This window comes from Doryrhamphus excisus, linkage group LG11, assembly GCF_037039965.1.
Source record: "Doryrhamphus excisus strain RoL-2023G ecotype Guam linkage group LG11, RoL_Dexc_Guam_v1.1, whole genome shotgun sequence".
NCBI classification, from domain to species: domain Eukaryota; kingdom Metazoa; phylum Chordata; class Actinopteri; order Syngnathiformes; family Syngnathidae; genus Doryrhamphus; species Doryrhamphus excisus.
This window is the reverse complement of record NC_136367.1, coordinates 6,657,746-6,676,904: the sequence shown is the minus strand read 5'-3', so window position 1 is coordinate 6,676,904 and position 19,159 is coordinate 6,657,746. Positions and strand designations below refer to the sequence as shown.

At 48.5% G+C, this 19,159-nt stretch overlaps 6 protein-coding genes and 2 non-coding genes across 8 annotated transcripts; 2 read left to right on the top strand and 6 right to left on the bottom strand.

Moving 5' to 3' along the window:
• Window positions 1–292: 292 nt before the first annotated feature.
• tmem242 (transmembrane protein 242) lies at window positions 293–3,678 on the bottom strand. Its single transcript, XM_058082813.2, has 4 exons — window positions 3,432–3,678; window positions 3,114–3,214; window positions 2,026–2,163; window positions 293–1,952 (listed from the first exon to the last, which is right to left on the bottom strand). Exons 1-4 carry the CDS (start codon window positions 3,502–3,504, stop codon window positions 1,842–1,844), a joined length of 423 nt encoding a protein of 140 aa, XP_057938796.2. The 5' UTR covers window positions 3,505–3,678; the 3' UTR covers window positions 293–1,841.
• A 395-nt stretch (window positions 3,679–4,073) lies between these two features.
• LOC131135891 (ribonucleoside-diphosphate reductase subunit M2-like) lies at window positions 4,074–6,530 on the top strand. Its single transcript, XM_058082337.2, has 10 exons — window positions 4,074–4,322; window positions 4,400–4,468; window positions 4,760–4,903; window positions 4,987–5,103; window positions 5,185–5,318; window positions 5,379–5,473; window positions 5,561–5,694; window positions 5,770–5,874; window positions 5,944–6,057; window positions 6,297–6,530. Exons 1-10 carry the CDS (start codon window positions 4,233–4,235, stop codon window positions 6,447–6,449), a joined length of 1,155 nt encoding a protein of 384 aa, XP_057938320.2. The 5' UTR covers window positions 4,074–4,232; the 3' UTR covers window positions 6,450–6,530.
• Window positions 6,095–6,232, top strand: LOC131101810 (small nucleolar RNA SNORD94). Its single transcript, XR_009119313.2, has one exon. It is a non-coding gene; the product is annotated as a small nucleolar RNA SNORD94 (small nucleolar RNA).
• LOC131136048 (galectin-8-like) lies at window positions 6,449–8,227 on the bottom strand. The gene is made up of 9 exons (XM_058082566.2): window positions 8,133–8,227; window positions 7,921–8,009; window positions 7,638–7,845; window positions 7,434–7,553; window positions 7,310–7,360; window positions 7,212–7,238; window positions 7,062–7,150; window positions 6,823–6,988; window positions 6,449–6,756 (listed from the first exon to the last, which is right to left on the bottom strand). The coding sequence occupies exons 1-9, from the start codon at window positions 8,169–8,171 to the stop codon at window positions 6,607–6,609; spliced, it is 939 nt and encodes a 312-aa protein (XP_057938549.2). The 5' UTR covers window positions 8,172–8,227; the 3' UTR covers window positions 6,449–6,606.
• A 69-nt stretch (window positions 8,228–8,296) lies between these two features.
• LOC131135973 (ribonucleoside-diphosphate reductase subunit M2-like) lies at window positions 8,297–10,839 on the bottom strand. Its single transcript, XM_058082441.2, has 10 exons — window positions 10,598–10,839; window positions 10,452–10,520; window positions 10,015–10,158; window positions 9,823–9,939; window positions 9,608–9,741; window positions 9,452–9,546; window positions 9,233–9,366; window positions 9,049–9,153; window positions 8,864–8,977; window positions 8,297–8,623 (listed from the first exon to the last, which is right to left on the bottom strand). Exons 1-10 carry the CDS (start codon window positions 10,685–10,687, stop codon window positions 8,471–8,473), a joined length of 1,155 nt encoding a protein of 384 aa, XP_057938424.2. The 5' UTR covers window positions 10,688–10,839; the 3' UTR covers window positions 8,297–8,470.
• On the bottom strand, window positions 8,688–8,825 carry LOC131101813 (small nucleolar RNA SNORD94). Its single transcript, XR_009119314.2, has one exon. It is a non-coding gene; the product is annotated as a small nucleolar RNA SNORD94 (small nucleolar RNA).
• Window positions 10,840–11,976: 1,137 nt separating the features above from the next.
• LOC131131240 (Krueppel-like factor 11) lies at window positions 11,977–14,227 on the bottom strand. The gene is made up of 4 exons (XM_058075751.2): window positions 14,087–14,227; window positions 13,509–13,688; window positions 12,793–13,444; window positions 11,977–12,716 (listed from the first exon to the last, which is right to left on the bottom strand). Exons 1-4 carry the CDS (start codon window positions 14,102–14,104, stop codon window positions 12,463–12,465), a joined length of 1,104 nt encoding a protein of 367 aa, XP_057931734.2. The 5' UTR covers window positions 14,105–14,227; the 3' UTR covers window positions 11,977–12,462.
• A 310-nt stretch (window positions 14,228–14,537) lies between these two features.
• Window positions 14,538–18,565, bottom strand: taf1b (TATA box binding protein (Tbp)-associated factor, RNA polymerase I, B). Its single transcript, XM_058074858.2, has 13 exons — window positions 18,441–18,565; window positions 18,079–18,177; window positions 17,721–17,808; window positions 17,435–17,625; window positions 17,258–17,363; window positions 17,030–17,192; window positions 16,867–16,966; window positions 16,645–16,792; window positions 16,371–16,545; window positions 16,139–16,288; window positions 16,002–16,069; window positions 15,711–15,939; window positions 14,538–15,639 (listed from the first exon to the last, which is right to left on the bottom strand). Exons 1-13 carry the CDS (start codon window positions 18,456–18,458, stop codon window positions 15,375–15,377), a joined length of 1,800 nt encoding a protein of 599 aa, XP_057930841.2. The 5' UTR covers window positions 18,459–18,565; the 3' UTR covers window positions 14,538–15,374.
• Between the last annotated feature and the right edge of the window lie 594 nt (window positions 18,566–19,159).

Here is a 19,159-nt window from a genome sequence, read left to right as displayed (position 1 = left end):
TGATGACTTACCTGTTTGATGATAAAGACTGTCCTCCTGCTAGGTGCTGCCCCCTGCAGGTGAGACACGTCAATCAAACGACGACCCCAAACATTTAATGTCTCATAATATTTTTACTTTATGCATTTTAATGATTAGCTACATCTTCCATCATGTAGTTTGGTGTCGCAACAGCGCCTCACACAGGCTGGATTACTTCATTACAGTAAAGAGCTAACGCTGTTTCCGCTTCCTATTATGCCCTGGGCCGGTTTGGCCGCCATTATAGAAGGCAGAATCTAGAAATACAGTATTGCATTGAAAGTATGCCCTCGGTCATTAATTGCTCAAACAGACGGGCCAAATAGGAACTATGCAATTCAACATAGGTATAAAATATAATATTCAGGCATAGATGAGGCATACTAATAATAAACGACATATACATTCTATTAGTATGCAATATAAAATTACAATATATGCTATAAAATACAGCATAAGTATCACCTGTGCATTGGACAATACAACACAAGGCTACAATAAATCTGTGTCTGGAGCCCTCTAGCGGTAAAAGTAAATAGTTGCACGAACACAATGGATGCGTGACCAGCGCGTGATCAGGTGATTCATAAACTTAATGAAAGAACACGTTACGAAAAAATACATGAAACTAAGTTACTGGGAGTAACATAAACTAAGAAGGCAATTGAAACACATTGGTGGAAATCTACAATGGAACAGTTTTGTACTGGACAATAAACTTACATCGTGAACGCGAATGAAGTAGCATGTGTCCATCACTCATAACAAGCCCAGGCTACATAGAACATTACAGGAGCTACCGGAAATGGCATCGGGAACAATGTTGCCAAAATAAGAGCACAGGAAACTACACAATAAAACTTGAGCAGACTTGGCCAGAAGAACTTTCCGGCAATTATTATTCCACCGTTTTGACGGCTAACTAGTCCCACAGTTTTCAACCCATTGTAACCATTAATACAAACGTAAACGTCCGGCTCATTTGAGAAAGTCGAGCCACCGAAAATAATTCCGAAAAATGCCCAGATTTTGCACAAATCCGTATTTCCCTGAACATGTTTCCAATTGACAATGAATGGGGAGTTTCGTAAATTACATTAATCGCTCTAAACCACGACGTCACATGACACCAGCCGACATCCAAATCCCATAGTGATATACACCAGCGGCAAAATACAAGAAAAGTCAAGTAAGCCTTGGCCAACCTGAACTCCATTACGGAAAGTTGTTTTTCTTCACTTGTTATTGTTGCTTTTATTTCACAATGAATTGAAAAACAATATAATAACCTAATAAACTAAATAATCTAATTGTAAATAACATACTTGATGGCTTCTTTGCACGAGGTCTTCACCAACAAATAAGCTAGCTCCTCATTGGATGTGGGGCAAACGTTGCTTTAAAATCCGACAACTGGCAGCTTATATTCAAACAATAGTGACAGGCATGAGTAATGTTGTGTGTATACCTTGACACCCTCTCAGTGAGGGCCGACTGCGAGGTTAACCCCCCCGAGCAACAGCACATTGTGCCAAGGTGCCCAATTAGCCTGCTGGATGTGTCGGCCATGTTTTCTCGTGCGTCTGCTCTTCTTGTCAGTTTATTTAAAGAACCCTAATATATATATACAGAGTTCTAAATAATTCATGAAACAACACCAAAACATCTCTGTTCATGTGGATTGATTGTACATGATGCAGCTAACAGCTAGCATGCTTCATTCAACACGTGGCCAACATCCTCACTGTCCAGGGGTCTATGAATGAAGCAGATGTCCTCAAACTGGGACGCGTTACAACACGCTCACTTTAGCTCCTCTGTCATTTTGACTTGAATAGCAAGTCAAAGTCCTGCAGGTCAGACCCTGTCGCAGTGTCTGACTTTGGGATAGGTGGGAAGAAGGATGCCATCTTCTGTCTGAACTCAGAAAGCTGAAAGACAAAACATTTCGACACTGATTTTCCTTCCTTCTGGAATGTTCCATTTGAAAGTAGGACCACATACGCTGTGGACATTCAGAAGTTTCCACACGGTAAAGCTCAGGAGGCCCACGCCGCACCAGGCGTACATGGATCCTCGGCCCAGAGCTCGCAGTGCCAGTGCTGCACCGCTCTCAGGAAGTGCTGCCGTCGCCGTGACACCCTGTCGTAAAAACACACACAGAGTTAAAAATGACTTGAGTATTCTGTGATGTGTTTTTAGTGGGTTAGCCATCTGTGTTGAGAGTAGAATGTAGAAAGGTAGCCCTCTTTGAAAGCAGCTGTGTCACCGTGGTAACTGAGGCTAAACTGCCAATGTTTCACTGTTGAACTCAACCGGAGATGGCATCACCATTTATTGAGGGCATATGGAGCCCCCGAGGGGACGTTGTATTATAGTATTCCATCTATAAGTGAGATAGATTTTTACATGAGAGAATATGTTAGATATGCTCCCTTTAGCGACAGGAATTAAATCCAATATGACACAATAATTAGGACAATGTTAGCAGACGTATATGTCACAGCAGTCGTTGCATCTGTACTCAGCCTGTTAGTCTTCTTGAATTACAATATTTGCTGATGGAATAAGTACTCTGAGGCATCAATCAGCTGGAAGAAAATAAATATTTTTTATAAGGGAAAAAATTACTTTTCTTTGAAAGAGGTTGTCACAAAACATGTAAAAGATAAAAAAAAAAGTATTTTTAAATGAATAAGTGTTAGTTTGTCAAAGTTGTTTAACGTTGAGCGGTGATAAATGAAAAGTCGAGGTGGGTATTCTTAACAATGGGTGCTAACTTGCCTTTCACATGGTGCATGCTGGCATTTTCGCAGGATACAAAGTCAAGCTTGTTCACAAGACATTTCCGTGGTTCACTTTTCAAAGTAAAAGCCTCTTCATAGCACACATTTTAAACATGAATTGCATAACAAACTCCGAAAAGACCATTTTATGTACAATAATACTTTTGACTTTCTCTAAGCGCAGGAATTAAACGTCACACTGTAACGGAAGTAGACGGCCGTAGCAGGAAGTGGGCAGCCATCATAGCTGCAGTTAGCAACGACAAACGTTCACCTTTTTGGAAGCTGTAACAAATGGGTGTTTACCTTGTTGAACCAGTCTGGGTTTTTCTTTTTTGCCAGAGCCAAAGTGGAGCCGAAGCCCGCTATGAGTCCCAAAGACGCCACCGTGCCCAGAAAGGCCGCTCCTGCACAAGAGAGCACCGAACAATCCTTTTAAATCACGTGTTTAATCTTTTAACAGGTCGGACTTAATTTTTGTTAATACAGCGTATGTGTCATTGATATGTTATGTTTGGATGACTACTGCGACATTGTCCTGACCTCACACACAAAAGGCGTAGACAACGGGCGAAAGCGTCTCAGCGTGATTTTATTTTAACAAAATCACTTGCAAAGCCTCACCTTTAATCAGCTGCGCTTTGTCGTTGTCTTCATTATGAGACACTTTAACGATGTTTTCATCCACTGGTAACATGTCGTGTTGTTCCGTCGGTGTCACATGACCGGACAGAAACAAGACGCGGAACTGAAAAACGGCATTTAGTTTTTATCACGACCGTAATTTCACGCACACAAATATTTACTTTTTCGTGTAGAATATGTGCAACTCTGACCGATAATTTACAATGAAGACATTTGACTGTTGCAATGATGTTCCTGCTTGCTTACGTCGTCATTGGTCGAAGATCGTCGATAACATTTTTCGCTGCTGAGTCTTTAAGGCATCGAGTACAATGTAGCAAAATACACATTACTGTTTATTCATGTTATCCGAACATATTCGCTTGTACTGATGCTCGTATTGTAAATACGGCATATATGTAGCAGCTGATCCTTGATCCCAAATAGTGTTGTTTTTATTTTACGAATAATTTGGCTTAACCAAAGGATAGCATTGGCTCATTGTTACACCAAATTATTTGTTTGTTTCATTGCTTGTTTTATTAGAGAAAGCACAAAACTCGCCGAGTCACGTGAAGGCAAAGAAACGTCTGATTGGTGGATCTGCGGCGTCACTCTTAAAGAGCCAGCACACGCTGCGTTCCGATTGGCCCACAGCGTTCCGGCGCCAACGTTCCAATAAAAAGACGAGCGGCCAAAAGAAGTCACTTCACTTTGTACTGTTTGTGTGTCTCTGGCTAGAGCGTCTGTTTTTAATTTTTGGCTTTTGTTTTTAACTCCTTCACACTTTTATTTGTCAAAATGCAGTCAGCTCGCTCGCCTCTTTCCGTCTACAACGAAAACAAGTTAAGCGGTGACGTAGGCAACATGTCGCTGGATAAAGAAAACACGGTGAGGCAAACGACAAACATTTACAAGAGTCGTTTAAGCGTTCCTTGTTTGTCTTATAAAAGTCTCTTGTCTCTCAGCCTCCAAGCCTTTCCACCGCTCGCATCTTGGCGTCGAAAACCGCGCGCAAAATCTTCTCCGACACACCGGTAAGTAAAGATGGTTTCACGTTTTGATAAAGTTTCGAATGTTGAATGCTTTATTGGCGCAAAAAACTACCCGTGGCGCCAACGCGTGAAACCGCGCAACAGCTGTTCTATTGTGTATTGGCGCGCAGAGCTGCTTGAAGCTAGGGCCTTTGTTAGCATAACGCTAGCTAACATGCTTACTTGACATGGCCTCCCTTTCCATATTAATACATTGGAACGTAGACACTTGAGGTCAGTGAGATGAAGATGGTGGTGGCATTATGGTGTTTGCCTTGCCTTGCTGTCCTTCAGAGCAAAGGCGTTAAGAGCGGTGGTGATGAGGTGGAGCCTCTACTCAAGGACAACCCCCGCCGTTTTGTCATCTTCCCCATCCAGTACCAGGACATCTGGCGCATGTACAAGAAGGCCGAGGCGTCTTTCTGGACGGCAGAAGAGGTAAAGATGGCCGCCTGCCATGCTTGTGTGTGTGTGAGACAGTATCTGTGTATGTGTTGCATGACTGGATGTCCTTTGTGCAGGTGGACCTGTCCAAGGACCTGCAGCACTGGGAGACTCTGAAGGAAGACGAGAAGTTCTTCATCTCTCACGTGTTGGCCTTCTTTGCCGCCAGCGATGGCATCGTCAATGAGAACCTGGTGAGTCCATCACATGTATGCCAGGCATGCAGCTTTTCCACTGCGTGGCGAGCGTTCCTCTGATGTGTGCATATCCACCAGGTGGAGCGCTTCACGCAGGAAGTACAGGTGACGGAGGCACGTTGTTTCTACGGTTTCCAGATCGCCATGGAGAACATCCACTCTGAGATGTACAGTCTTCTCATCGACACCTACATCAAAGACCCCAAAGACAGGTGGGATCCTTGCCTCGCTGCAGCTCCACAGCGTGGTCTGAACATGTTTGATCCCCACAGAGAGTACCTCTTCAATGCCATCGAGACCATGCCGTGTGTCAAGAAGAAGGCTGACTGGGCGCTCAACTGGATCGGCAACAAGAACGCCACCTATGGTGAGAGTGGGTTCCGTGTGGGTGCCGCGTGGCAGCCGCCCTCATCTTGTCCATGACCCATCCCTTACCGCTGTGTCCCGCTCCCAGGTGAGCGTGTGGTGGCCTTTGCTGCTGTGGAGGGCATCTTCTTTTCCGGCTCCTTCGCCGCCATCTTCTGGTTGAAGAAACGCGGCCTGATGCCCGGCCTGACCTTCTCCAACGAGCTCATCAGCAGAGATGAGGTGAGGTGTCGATCCTGCCCCCCCCCAGTCATCCTAGAGCGCTGACGGCACACGCTGACTGACGGTGCGTTTCAGGGTCTCCACTGCGACTTTGCTTGTCTGATGTTCAAGCACCTGATCAACAAGCCTTCCGTCCACACAGTCACCGCCATCATCAAAAACGCTGTGAAGATCGAACAGGTGAGTGCGTCCACCGCCTTGTCGCCCGGCCTCATCGCCGCCCATCTGACACCCACTCTTTGTGTTCAGGAGTTCCTGACTCAGGCGCTGCCCGTCAAGCTCATCGGGATGAACTGCGATCTGATGAAGCGTTACATTGAGTTCGTCGCTGACAGGCTGATGATGGAGCTCGGCTTCGACAAGGTGACCTTTGCTGACACACGGTGGGGCGGAGCGTGACTGCGTGATGATGAGAGGCGCAGGGGTACGGACCTCAGCCGCTCATGGGGGCTGAGTGTCGCCGCCCACGCTCCACCAGAGGACATGTGGTCCACTGGAGGGCGAGCGGCGACACGAAACAGACGCCTGTCTGAACGCTCGCCCAGGCACGGCCCCCTACTTTTTGATGTTCTTCATCATACTCACCGACTGTTTATGTCTAGATGTACCGTGTGGAGAACCCCTTTGACTTCATGGAGAACATCTCCCTGGAAGGAAAGACCAACTTCTTTGAGAAGCGTGTGGGCGAGTACCAGAGGATGGGTGTCATGGCCACCACCAATGACAACACCTTCACGCTGGATGCCGACTTCTGACCACACCCATTCCTCAGCAGCTGCTGGATTGTGTCTTTTATTGTAAATAGGTTTTCTAATAAAATGTATTTATGTCTTAAACTGCAGTCGTGTTTTTCTTCCAACAAATTTAAAAGCAATTAGCAAGTTAGCATGCAGGCTGTTAGCATGTTACGTGTCACATGAGCTTGGCATCCATCACTGAAACATCTCCCGTTACTTCCAGTCGTGTGATGCGTCGCAGGTCCTGGACTCGATGCTTATAAGCAGTTTGATGGACGCCATTAACGGCCACAAAGAACTGCTGTGCGTTGCATAGTATGATGAGCTGAGGAAGCAAAATAGAAAGTAACAATTTAAAACAACCAACAGTCAATGTGGTCATGTGACTGACCTCAAAGTACTGTCCTGGTCGAAACGGAAAAGAGGAAAGGTGGCGTTCCTCGTCGCCCCAGCAACCAGACAAGAAGGAGTTTCGGACAAACACTTCCTGTTTAAGACGAGGGTTGATGTGCAGCGCGATGTCGTTGCTGTTGTGCACACCCAGGTTAACAGCAAAACTGCAACACAAACGACTTGTGTCACATACATGTCACATACATGGCCTTTCTGTGTGTGTGTGGGGGGGGGTACCTCTCTGCCTTCTGATTGGTTTGGCCTCTGATGGTGATGCTGCGGCCCACACTAAGACCACCTACCATCTGCCCACTAAATGGAATACCCTGCACACACGGGTTATAATGTTTGACTTGCCAATCAATGTACTTGGTGGAGTCAACTCACCGGGTCAGCTGATATGGCGACCATTGACTGCAAGGAAATCAAAACAAGTCAGCCATACTGCATGCTAATGCTAACGATTGGTGCTTGGCTGAGCTTACGCTAAGTGCTGCGTGTTGATTGGTCGGGGCGTCTTCAGATAAGAGCGATGACTGCAAACAAAACACAGCATCACCTTCATTCAGTCACATAAGTTCGAGTCCGTGTCAGGGACCGACCACTCACAGAGTGCGGGAGGATGGCCACGGCATCAACATTGACCTTTCCGGAAATGGCCAGTGTGTCCACGAGCTCCAGGCCCAGGCGATGTTTATAGTCCAACACGTGCGCTCCGTTTACCGCCACCTACAGGACACCCCGCAAACGGACCTGTGTTTTTAGCTTAGCACGGCTAGCTGAGTCAACGCGAGTGAGCCGCACTCGGCCCACCTTGAAGCGGTCTTGCAGGGCGAGCAGCACCAGCTCGAATGAGGCGCCGGCCTTGAAGGGCATGAGGCGAAGGATCTCTTCGTTCCCCCAGCGCTCCTGGTGCAGCGTATTGGACACCACGCATCCCTTCTTCAGCCTCGGGTTAAAGTGGAAGATCACGTCAGCCCTCGGCGCCACGCTGCTCCCGCACGTCAGGTCCACCTGGAACCTGCGGGACCACCAGGGGGAGTGAGGACCAGGAGGCGGAAACGGCTGGTCGGTAGAGGACAAAGACAGTTCAAACCTGTCTGCACCTGAGGGAACCGAGCCCTGGATCAAAACCATCTCACCAGGAATGAGTCCTCCTTGGATGGTCCAGCTGAACGGAACCGTCTGTAACGTCGGAGTAAACAACGAAACTTTGTTTTAACATGGCGTCTCGCCTTACGTCATTGCCATTTAAGGGCGAAAACACAAACTATTATTTCACACTGACAACGAAACAGACTCACTCACCGGCTTTAGAAACGTTTGTCTCGCTTGAGAAGTCGACATTTTCCCACTGGAGGGTGTGACTTACTTCCTGTTACGTCATCGCAGTGTCATGTGACTGTAGCCCTGTGACGCCAGTGTTGGCCACAATTCAACTTTTTCTCTTCACTTTGAATAACAAAGAAACATTGAGGTAATGATATATTTAATATAAACAAAAATGTTTACAGAAAGAATATGGAAAGTTAATTTACATAAAATCTATTTATTATCATGTCACAAAAACATAAGAAATATATTTTATTAGAAAACCTATTTACAATAAAAGACACAATCCAGCAGCTGCTGAGGAATGGGTGTGGTCAGAAGTCTGCATCCAGCGTGAAGGTGTTGTCATTGGTGGTGGCCATGACGCCCATCCTCTGGTACTCGCCCACACGCTTCTCGAAGAAGTTGGTCTTTCCTTCCAGAGAGATGTTCTCCATGAAGTCAAAGGGGTTCTCCACACGGTACATCTAGACATAAACAGTCGGTGAGTATGATGAAGAACATCAAAAAGTAGGGGGCGGTGCCTGGGCGAGCGTTCAGACAGGCGTCTGTTTCGTGTCGCCGCTCGCCCTCCAGTGGACCACGTGTCCTCTGGTGGAGCGTGGGCGGCGACACTCAGCCCCCATGAGCGGCTGAGGTCCGTACCCCTGCGCCTCTCATCATCACGCAGCCACGCTCCGCTCCCACCGTGTGTCAGCAAAGGTCACCTTGTCGAAGCCGAGCTCCATCATCAGCCTGTCAGCGACGAACTCAATGTAACGCTTCATCAGATCGCAGTTCATCCCGATGAGCTTGACAGGCAGCGCCTGAGTCAGGAACTCCTGAACACAAAGAGCGGGCGTCAGATGGGCGGCGACGGTGCCAGGCGGTCAGCAGAGCGGCAGACACTCACCTGCTCGATCTTCACAGCGTTTTTGATGATGGCGGTGACTGTGTGGACGGAAGGCTTGTTGATCAGGTGCTTGAACATCAGACAAGCGAAGTCGCAGTGGAGACCCTGAAACGCACCATCAGCGTGTGCTGTCAGCGCTCTAGGATGACTGGGGGGGGGGGGGCCGACATGATCGACGCCTCACCTCATCTCTGCTGATGAGCTCGTTGGAGAAGGTCAGGCCGGGCATCAGGCCGCGTTTCTTCAACCAGAAGATGGCGGCGAAGGAGCCAGAGAAGAAGATCCCCTCCACAGCAGCAAAGGCCACCACACGCTCACCTGGGAGCGGGACACAGCGGTAAGGGATGGGTCATGGACAAGATGAGGGCGGCAGCCACGCGGCGCCCACACGGCACCCACTCACCATAGGTGGCGTTCTTGTTGCCGATCCAGTTGAGCGCCCAGTCAGCCTTCTTCTTGACACACGGCATGGTCTCGATGGCATTGAAGAGGTACTCTCTGTGGGGATCAAACATGTTCAGACCACGCTGTGGAGCGTGCAGCGATGCAAGGATCCCACCTTTCTTTGGGGTCTTTGATGTAGGTGTCGATGAGAAGACTGTACATCTCAGAGTGGATGTTCTCCATGGCGATCTGGAAACCGTAGAAACAACGTGCCTCCGTCACCTGCACTTCCTGCGTGAAGCGCTCCACCTGGTGGATATGCACACATCAGAGGAACGCTCGCCACGCAGTGGAAAAGCTGCACACCTGGTGTACATGTGATGGACTCACCAGGTTCTCATTGACAATGCCATCGCTGGCGGCGAAGAAGGCCAACACATGAGAGATGAAGAACTTCTCGTCTTCCTTCAGAGTCTCCCAGTGCTGCAGGTCCTTGGACAGGTCCACCTGCACAAAGGACATCCAGTCATGCAACACATACATTGATACACACACACAAGCACGGCAGGCGGCCATCTTTACCTCTTCTGCCGTCCAGAAAGACGCCTCGGCCTTCTTGTACATGCGCCAGATGTCCTGGTACTGGATGGGGAAGATGACAAAACGGCGGGGATTGTCCTTGAGTAGAGGCTCCACCTCATCACCACCGCTCTTAACGCTTTTGCTCTGAAGGACAGCAAGACAAACACCATAATGCCACCACCATCTTCATCTCACTGACCTCAAGTGTCTACGTTCCAATGTATTAATATGGAAAGGGAGGCCATGTCAAGTAAGCATGTTAGCTAGAGTTATGCTAACAAAGGCTCTAGCTTCAAGCAGCTGTGCGCGCCAATACACAATAGAACAGCTGTTGCGCGGTTTCACGCGTTGGCGCCACGGGTAGTTTTTTGCGCCAATAAAGCATTCAAACATTCGAAACTTTATCAAAACTCGAAGTCAGCTTTGAGCTTACTTACCGGTGTGTCGGAGAAGATTTTGCGCGCGGTTTTCGACGCCAAAATGCGAGCGGTGGTAAGGCTTGGAGGCTGCGAGACAAGAGACTTTCATAAGACAAACAAGAAACGCTTAAACGACTCTTGTAAATGTTTGTCGTTTGCCTCACCGTGTTTTCTTTATCCAGCGACATGTTGCCTACGTCACCGCTTAACTTGTTCTCCTTGTAGACGGAAAGAGGCGAGCAAGCAGACTGCATTTTGACAAATAAAACAGTAAAGGAGTTTTAGAAAACTAAAAGTGTAAAATAAAGCACACGCTCTAAACTAACAGAGAGACACACGAAGACTACAAAGTGAGCTGGCTCCTGTTGGCGCTCCTCATTTTATTGGAACATTGGCGCCAGAACGTTGTGGACCAATAGGAGCGCAGTTTGTGCGGCCTGTTTAAGCGTGATGCCACAGATCTACCAATCACAAGGCTCTCTGCCTTCACGTGACTTGGGGACCTCTGCCGGAAAGTGGAAGTTACAAAACTCAACAAAATGCTTACAAAACATTCGGAGGTTGAATTTATGATGAAAATGCACATTGGACTCTTGACACCCATACAAAATGATCTTTACAGTTTATAATTGATGTTCTGATTCATCTGATATTTAAATTGTACTACAATCTAACTATGTATTATTTTGTTAAATAATACATTGTATTGATTAAAGCCTTTATAACTTAGCATTGTCCACTTCATACAGTTACAAATGTTAAAAGAGGTTTACCAATGATCTGGAGTTGTCTAAATCGTAACTGTAAGAAGCTGCAGTACTTTTTTTGAACACAGGATGTCTCTGTCTCCTCAAGTCTTTGTTTTCTTGTGAATGTCGGTCAGTAAGACAATTGGGCGTGGTTTCGTCGGCCAAAGACGTCACTGGCTGAGGGTAGTTGTCTCCCATTGGTCACACCCCCTCAGTGCTACCTCCTGATTGGCTGAGCGCTGTTACTAGGTCCTGTTCGGACAAAGGCCCTGAGGAACGCTTGCGTGTGACGTCATAACCGCGCAGTCGTCGAGCGGAAGTTAAAAAGAAACAAAAAATGAAAATTAAACACGCTGTTTCATAAAAGACTTTTTCCAAAATTGTATACAATGTCATCAATAATAATAATATATGGTCCAACACAACTTTGATTTTCTATTGACATCACCTTCTTGGAAGGCAAACCGTTTCTAATCACATTTATACTTAGCTATGCTAAAATAGATCAAGTGTGTGTTTTTATAGTACATTTTATTATAACAAGCCATATTCTTCATCACATACAGACCAATGTACTTATATTTCAGAATAATATGAGGTATTTTCTTCCTGGATCCACTAAATTAACAAATAATAAACAGCAAAAATAATGACAATAATAACAATAGTAGGTAGTATCACAGTGAGAATATCAATAAGTCGTTAATAGATGCAGAAAGACAATAAACATTCATATAGATCATGTATGTACATTGTTAACTAGCTAGAATAACACTCAGGCTTTGGCACAAAAATCAAAAATGGAAACATTTATACATTAAGTAAACATGTCCGTACATATACTGGATGTATACATAAATGATCTTACAAAAATGTAGTGCAATGTCACGTTTATTGTTTGCTTGTGTCTGTGAATAAATAGCAGCCATCTTGTCATTCAACAAGTTGCTGTTGTAAAAATCCTGAGCGAGGTGAGAAAACTGCTTGTTGTGTTTTTCTTGTCTACATGACCTCAATGAGCCATCCTACATGCTAACAGTAGCATACTAGCTTCATAAACATAGTGTGTTCATTTGTCCTTTCGTTAGGTAGCTAACCAAGTAAACAGAGCTACTATTAGCGTCAGCTGAGACAGTAGAAAAGGGAGTGTGCGATGATGCTAACGTTAGCCCATCTGAGCTAAAAGGTGATAAGTTGACTTTGGAAGTAAACGCTCAAGTTGGAATCGAAAAGAGGCGGGGCTGATTCAAAGCGTGTCCAGTGGCTCTTACTCCGCCCTCTTAGTTTTTTGTGGGAAGGGCGGACCCTCTGTTTTGACCTTTGTTGACCTCAAGAGGCCACGAGGTTGCTCTCTTGGCGCTGGTGTGTCGGCGTGTGTGTTTGGTCAGGTGGTCGCTGCGCATGAAGCGGCGCTCGCACACGCTGCAAACAAACTTCTTCTCGCCAGTGTGTGTCCTGCGGTGGCGGGACAGTTCATCGGAGCGCGCAAACTTCTTGTCGCAGCCTTCCCAGCGACAGCTGAACGGCTTCTCACCTGCGGAAGGCAACTTTTAGCTCGGCGACGCTGAAAAACAACAACTTCCTGACCGCACCTTCGGCCACACACCTACCTGTGTGTGTGCGCAGGTGAGCCTTGAGGTGCGAGCTCTTGAAGTACGTCTTCTTGCATCCCGGGAAGTCGCACACGTAGTTCCTTCTGCGGGAGAAATCCAGCGAGGCAGCCCCACTAGCGCCTGAGGACACATAGACCGGGGCGGGGGCCAGGGGGAGGAGCTTTGTGTTGCCCAGCGTCATGACAGTCTGTGGGCCTGTCAGTGGCTGAGACACGGGCGGGACCACCAACATGACGGCACCCGGTGGCACGGCCGAGCCCACCAGCACTGGCTGAGACAAGAGGGACTGGGCGGTGCCCGGAACCAGGGCCGAGATCATCCTCGGCTGCCCGCTAAGGGGGAAGACCTGGCACAGGAGTGGCGAGGCCGGAGGCGGCGGTGAGGAAGATGCTGAGGTGGCGAGAGGAGGCAGTGCTTGCTTCTCCTGCTTGCCGTCTGGAAGCGGAGTGGGACCTTGTGTGGGTGGGGCAGCAGGGGGCGGCAGCCTCTGAGTGCTGATGCTGTCAGCAGTGTGGCGGATGACGCTGGTCGCCATCGCTCTGCCGGTCACCACGTCGTGTGGAAGCATCGAGGTCAAGGCGGAGTCTTTGGAGGCGTTGGGGGCAGCACCAGCCTCGGCAAAGCTCGGACTTTGAGGCGGCGTCATGCACTGCAAGTACCGATCACATGATCAGTTGGGTTGATTGATATTAATTAGCTTAACAAGCTCTCACCAGCGAGGACAGCGCCACCAGGTCCTTGGACGAGTCCCCACCCTCTGAGTGGAGCGCCATCGAGTCACAGGAGTCAGAGGTGGGTGTCAGTGGGCGGGGCTCAGGCGACCTCTGACCCCAGAAGCTCATGCTGACCAGTGCCTCGGCCGCCTCCAAGTCCTCAACGCAGGAGGGCTCCACCTGCGGGGCAAAAAGCACCTCATGTTCTGCCATCCTGGTGATGATTGGTTGACAGCAATGTCAGGTATTAAGCCCCGCCCCTTGTTCGCCCTGCCCACATTTACATGTTCAGTGGGAGTGGACGGCTGTCAACAGGAAGTCACATTTAAAAGACAAAGACTTTTATCCTTTCAGAATTGAAAGTTGAATATTAAATTAGCTTTTTGGCGTCATCGTTTCTTTTTAAGGTCATCGACTAAAAAACATTTTGACGTCAAGCTTCCAGAGTCAGCATCAGCGCTCGAGACGCCGAGTTCATGTGACCTCAGATAAACTAGCCCGCCGAGCGAGAGACAACAAACGAGGACGTCCGGGCCGGACCCGGACAGGCTCGGTCTACCCAGGAGGGAAGAACTCACCTGGCGTGAGAGGAGCATGGCGGGAAGCCGAGCGTGCCACGAGACGAGAAGAGACGCGGGACAGCAGCTGAGGTTTCGCGGCAGACTTCAGCTGAGGCGCCAAAAAAACAACACGGAGAAGACAAAAAAAGAGAAAGTGAGCGGCGGCGAGCACGCAGCCAATTGCGCGCAAAGGTGTAGCGAGCCTCGGCCAATAGGAGACGAGGCGTCGCGTCATCGCGACCTGGCCGAGGCGCCATTGGCCGGGGGGCGGGGTACACGGCTGTCGGGGGCGGGGCCAAGGAGTCAGCGGTGTCAGAGTAAACCCGCTGAACCCGGTGAACCCTGCGCGTGCACGACTGGCGGAAACGTGACACGCGCGCATGCAGCCTGCCTGCACAAAAAACAACTTATCATTTATGATTGTAAAATACATATTGATACTATTACAATACATCAACTGTAATGGAGGACAAGGTAGTATAATTACTAAAAAAATGACACTGACAATACATCATTTACTAAAAGTTACAACAGAACAAAGCACAGATGTGACCCCACCCACTTGTGTGTGTGTAGAGGCAGTAAACAAACTTCCTATCGAGGAGGGGGGCAGGGGCAGAGGCAGGGGCAGGGGCAGGGGCAGAGTGGTTGGCTCCTTTGTTGTTGCTGCAATTTAAAGTGTCCATCATAGACCAGGTGACACCTCTTCCTGTTGGGGGACGGGCAGACAAAGAAACTAGTTCATTCCTGGCTGCTTCCTGTGGCGGCCATGACGCTCCGTCTGCTTGTGTGATTGACGGGGGTGGCCTCAGCTTACCCATGCACGTGCAGGCTGCAGAGAAGTCAACACGTGCACTCTCCCACAAAAGAGGGACAAAGCCAACCAGTTCACCGAGGTCGTTTAAGGGGAAAAAAAGTATTTGGTGCGTGGGACCAATCAGCAGCCACGAAGGAGACTAGACTAGCTTGTCTTTGTTTATCAATGATGGTGGTGGCTTACTGACAAATTAGCATATCATAGTTAGTGGTTAATAATCATCAACCGACACACAAACAGTGATCAGTCTGCTGCAATGGATGCTACCATCTTAATAAAGTGTTTTGATGATAATGGTGTGCGTACGTCAGGGAGAAAGAGTGAACGTAATGTAAAATGTGATGTAAGTCTGAGGTGAGTCTTTGTTCAAGCTGCAGTGGCCTCATTTGGCCTGCGGAGGTCTCTTCAGGAAACACTGAAGAGACACTGCTGCCACTGTTGCTAAGCAACGCTGTTGGTCTGTTGCCATGGCGATGCTACAGCGCCGCATTACCTCAAACGACCTCGCTGCATTTTCGTAGTCACAAGTTTGCTTTTTCTGAGCTGTGAGCTCCTGGTCCTGGTGAGCGTCCTCTCCCATGAGCGTTGTTGTCCTGACGCCGTCCTGTTGCTCGGGAGACGTCTCTCCACGTTCAGCACTTCCTGGTAGAGGTGAGCGGGTCTGACCCGCAGAAGGAAGCTGAAAAGCTTCAACAGCCACATGAAGGAGCGAGGAAGCGTCGATTCGACCGCCGAATAATGGCTGCCACACTTCCTGTGGACCAGACAACCTTGTCAGGATCATCGGAGTCCTCGTCAGTCTCAAGAGGAGTGCGGAGGACTTACCGGGGATCGCAGGGTCTGAGCGGCGGGTGCCAGTATGTCGAGTTAACGGGAGTCAGCACTTCCTGGTTCAGGGTAACGGCAGCCTTCAGCTTGTTGTGATGCAGACTGGGACCATCGGCGCCTTCCTTGTCCCCCCAACAGAAACTGAAAGTGGATGGAGCCACTGGGGGCACCTGGGCGGGCTGAGATGACAACCTCTGGAAACACATCTGGAGCTGCTCAGCTACTCCTGCAAACACACGACTTAGTTCTGAGGCTGGTTGTTGACTTGCTGAACTTGACGCATCTTACTTTTCCTTTTCATGACCACACATTTATGCTTCCTGTTGGGGTAGAGGGGCGTGGCCTTCCACTGCTTCCTGTTGGACGCACACAAAACAACAAGATGTTGCTACCGGGGTTGTCGGTCACATGACAAGGCATCTCACCTGGCGGTGTCCTGATGTTGTGTGTGCTCAGCTCGCAGCAGAGCGGCCTGCACCAACCGGTACCACCTCCTCAGGTTAAAGTGGTCATGTGACGCAGCTCCATCAAACAGGAGGTTGTGTTCTTTGGCGCTAGCGTCGTTTGACAAATCCCTGAAGGTGGCAGCATGTCAGCATGTGTAGAAAGATGCAAACATGAAGGGACATCAGCAGAGGAAGCAGGAAATGGAATCACCACTCTGTGCGGTCGTCCATGCCAAAAACAAGCTTCATGGTGACGATGATGAGGGCGGCGGCCTGGACGTCGTACTGAGGCAACGTATAGCGGCGCGAGGGATGCACCGTGTGCAGCGCTGCCTCCGCCATGTCAATGTGCTCCACCAACATACACACCCAAGGATGGAGCTCGTCTGGGGGAGGTGTTTATATTGACTTGTGAGATGCCGTTGCCATAGTTACGTGATGACAAAACATCGGCAGGAAAAGTTAGCACGTTTGTGCAGACATACCGGGCAGGTTGGCGTCACTCAGGTAGCGCAGGCTGAGCAGCACGGGATGCAGCAGGTCTCGACGGCTGATTGGGGGAAAAGCAGGAAGTCGCAGGAAGCGCGCGAGTGCCTCAGCCTCCCTGTGCAGGCCGTGGTGTGAGGGGACGCTCTGCAAGGAGACGAGGCGCCAATCAGGAAACAAGCAACAGATGCAGGACGAAAAACAAACAAGTGACCGCAGACTTGAACTCTGAAGATGAGCGCATCCGGGCCGTCCAGCTGCATCTCCTTAGGAAGTTCCTCGTAGACGTTGACATACGGCACGTGTCCTTCGCTCACCAGCCTGGAGACATCGTCCACACATTCTTAGTCTTCTACAACCTTTCAGGACTGAAGTGGTCTTTACCTAAGCAGGTCGCCCAGTGTCAGCGCCTGGCGGCTCCAGACCAGCGCCAAATGGATCAGAGCCAGAGTCTTGGTCATGCTCATGTGGCCGCGTCGTGGTCTGAGGCGAGATGTCAGGTAAGCGGCGCCATCCACTGAGCATGTCGACCTATCACTGCAGCTCTCTGTGGGTTCAATGGTCAGACCTTTAGGGTTTAAGGCTTTAAAGTTGGGGCTTTAAAGTTCAGACCTGCTTGGGATCCAGCCGTGCTGGGCAGGTCTGTCTCGCCGCCTGTATCGCTGGCAGACAGAAAGGACGACTCGACGCCACTTCCTCCATCCGAGTCCTCAGCTTGCTGTGACAAGTTGACACGTCAACCATGGGCCACGCCCTCCTGCTGATCATGTGACTTGGAGGTCTACTCACCACTCTGAACAAGCTACTCCTGACCGGAGTGTGTGTGTATGCCAGCCGGCTTGTCTGCAGGAAGCGCAGCCACAACTGCCACAACACGTCATCCTTGAAGGGCGGGGCCACGCCCAACTCAAGCAAAGCGCACGCTTGCTTCCTCAGAATGAACTGGAAGGCTTCGCACACCATCCACTGACGACCTTGCTCTGGACAGACACCCAGACACACACACCAAACATGGACACCCGTCAGTGAGCATCACTGCAGTCCTCCAAGCGTCACATGACCACAACAAACTGACCCCGCCTCTTTGTTCGGCTCCCTCTGCCGATGGTGGAGACTCGGGACGTTCCCGGCGCGTACACCTGTGAGTCCACCTCGCGGGTTCTCTGAGCACAGAAGCTTGAATGAACATACCGACACTGCCCTCCAATGGCCAGCAAATGCACTGCAGCCCATTTCTTTTTGTGTGGCTCATACAGCAACATGGCATGACTGTGATTAGATCATGTGATCATGACATGTGTGCGTGTGTGTGTGTGTAGTCACTTTGAAATATGACCAACATGACATCATCAGCGTGATCTTTGGACGCAAAATGACTGGTCAGTGGGCGGAGCCTGCCTCTGTTACCACGGCGACAGGTGGTGGCCGTTTACCTCAATGACATTGTGGCATGACCTGCAGAAGAAGCGACCTTCTTCTGATACGCCCCAATCCACACTTCCGCACTGAGCACACGCCTCCCGGTAGTCTTGCTGGAAAGGGACACATACACACACAAGATGACGGTGTGATTAATAACACTCAACTGTGAAACGACACTGGATCACCCAGTCTGTACTTCTTTAACAAAAAGACAATGAAGTCACACTTCGCTTTAAATGTACATAGTATATAGACATACTTGGAGGTAACACTCGTGCTAGCATCAATCAGTTAATCGACGACAGTTTAGCTCTTAGCTAGCTACCCCAGAACATCGAAGCAGAACCAGCAGGAGAAAGCAGATATAAAATACCGTAAACTCGTCGTCCATTTGATCGCAGAAATGTTTTTACAAAGAGATATATGACAAATGTGATAAATATCAACGGTCTCCGGTCCTCACGTGGGAAAACATTACACTACTACTTCTTCTTCTTCCATGGTTTATTTCACTATATGGAAAGTGGTGCCACCCAATGGTAGAAATTCAAACTTCAGCCTTCCAGTTAACTCGATCAACATTTATTTTTATATGAAACATATACTTAATTAGATTACTATCATGGCTACATTAACAAATGTGGGCGTGAAAACAAACATTTGGAAATATGAATGTTGATACCTAGTTGTTTTGTGTGCTCTTAATTGAGTGTAAGGATGAAAACAAGAACACTGCAGGAGTAGTAGTTAGAGCAGTAGTTAGAGATTAACAGTTGACTTTGGAGTAGTTTGTCGCTAACAGCGGATTTATGTGCTAAAAATAGATCATCCAGATGTAGCTGTTACAAGATGGACGACGATTGTTTATTTTACTATCACTTTATCCATCCGACGGTTTACATGACCTTCAAACGTCTTTGTTGGACATCATTAATAAAATAAAGTGAATATGAAAATGAAAATGTGTGAAAAAAGAAACTTTTGTAGCTTTTACAGCGTAAAAATACTTGTCAAAATAACAATAACAACACAAATACAACATTGATTTCCAAAATAAAAGCTTAAGGTTGCGCCATATTTAAAAACATAAAC

Coding starts and splice junctions, on each gene's coding strand:
- tmem242 (XM_058082813.2), bottom strand. CDS start 3,504: ATGTTACCAGTGGATGAAAACATCGTTAAAGTGTCTCATAATGAAGAC. Junction 3,215..3,431: donor CAAAGCGCAGCTGATTAAAG/GTGAGGCTTTGC, acceptor TCTCTTGTGCAG/GAGCGGCCTTTCTGGGCACG. Junction 1,953..2,025: donor AACTTCTGAATGTCCACAGC/GTATGTGGTCCT, acceptor TTTGTCTTTCAG/CTTTCTGAGTTCAGACAGAA.
- LOC131135891 (XM_058082337.2), top strand. CDS start 4,233: ATGCAGTCAGCTCGCTCGCCTCTTTCCGTCTACAACGAAAACAAGTTA. Junction 4,469..4,759: donor AAATCTTCTCCGACACACCG/GTAAGTAAAGAT, acceptor GCTGTCCTTCAG/AGCAAAGGCGTTAAGAGCGG. Junction 5,695..5,769: donor AGCTCATCAGCAGAGATGAG/GTGAGGTGTCGA, acceptor GGTGCGTTTCAG/GGTCTCCACTGCGACTTTGC.
- LOC131136048 (XM_058082566.2), bottom strand. CDS start 8,171: ATGTCGACTTCTCAAGCGAGACAAACGTTTCTAAAGCCG. Junction 7,239..7,309: donor ATCAACACGCAGCACTTAGC/GTAAGCTCAGCC, acceptor ATTTCCTTGCAG/TCAATGGTCGCCATATCAGC. Junction 6,757..6,822: donor GACCAGGACAGTACTTTGAG/GTCAGTCACATG, acceptor TTGCTTCCTCAG/CTCATCATACTATGCAACGC.
- LOC131135973 (XM_058082441.2), bottom strand. CDS start 10,687: ATGCAGTCTGCTTGCTCGCCTCTTTCCGTCTACAAGGAGAACAAGTTA. Junction 10,521..10,597: donor CGCTGGATAAAGAAAACACG/GTGAGGCAAACG, acceptor CTTGTCTCGCAG/CCTCCAAGCCTTACCACCGC. Junction 9,154..9,232: donor AGCTCATCAGCAGAGATGAG/GTGAGGCGTCGA, acceptor GGTGCGTTTCAG/GGTCTCCACTGCGACTTCGC.
- LOC131131240 (XM_058075751.2), bottom strand. Junction 13,445..13,508: donor TGGTGGCGCTGTCCTCGCTG/GTGAGAGCTTGT, acceptor CGGTACTTGCAG/TGCATGACGCCGCCTCAAAG. Junction 12,717..12,792: donor TCACCTGCGCACACACACAG/GTAGGTGTGTGG, acceptor TGCCTTCCGCAG/GTGAGAAGCCGTTCAGCTGT.
- taf1b (XM_058074858.2), bottom strand. Junction 17,193..17,257: donor CACGGCTGGATCCCAAGCAG/GTCTGAACTTTA, acceptor TTGAACCCACAG/AGAGCTGCAGTGATAGGTCG. Junction 16,793..16,866: donor CGCTCATCTTCAGAGTTCAA/GTCTGCGGTCAC, acceptor GTCTCCTTGCAG/AGCGTCCCCTCACACCACGG.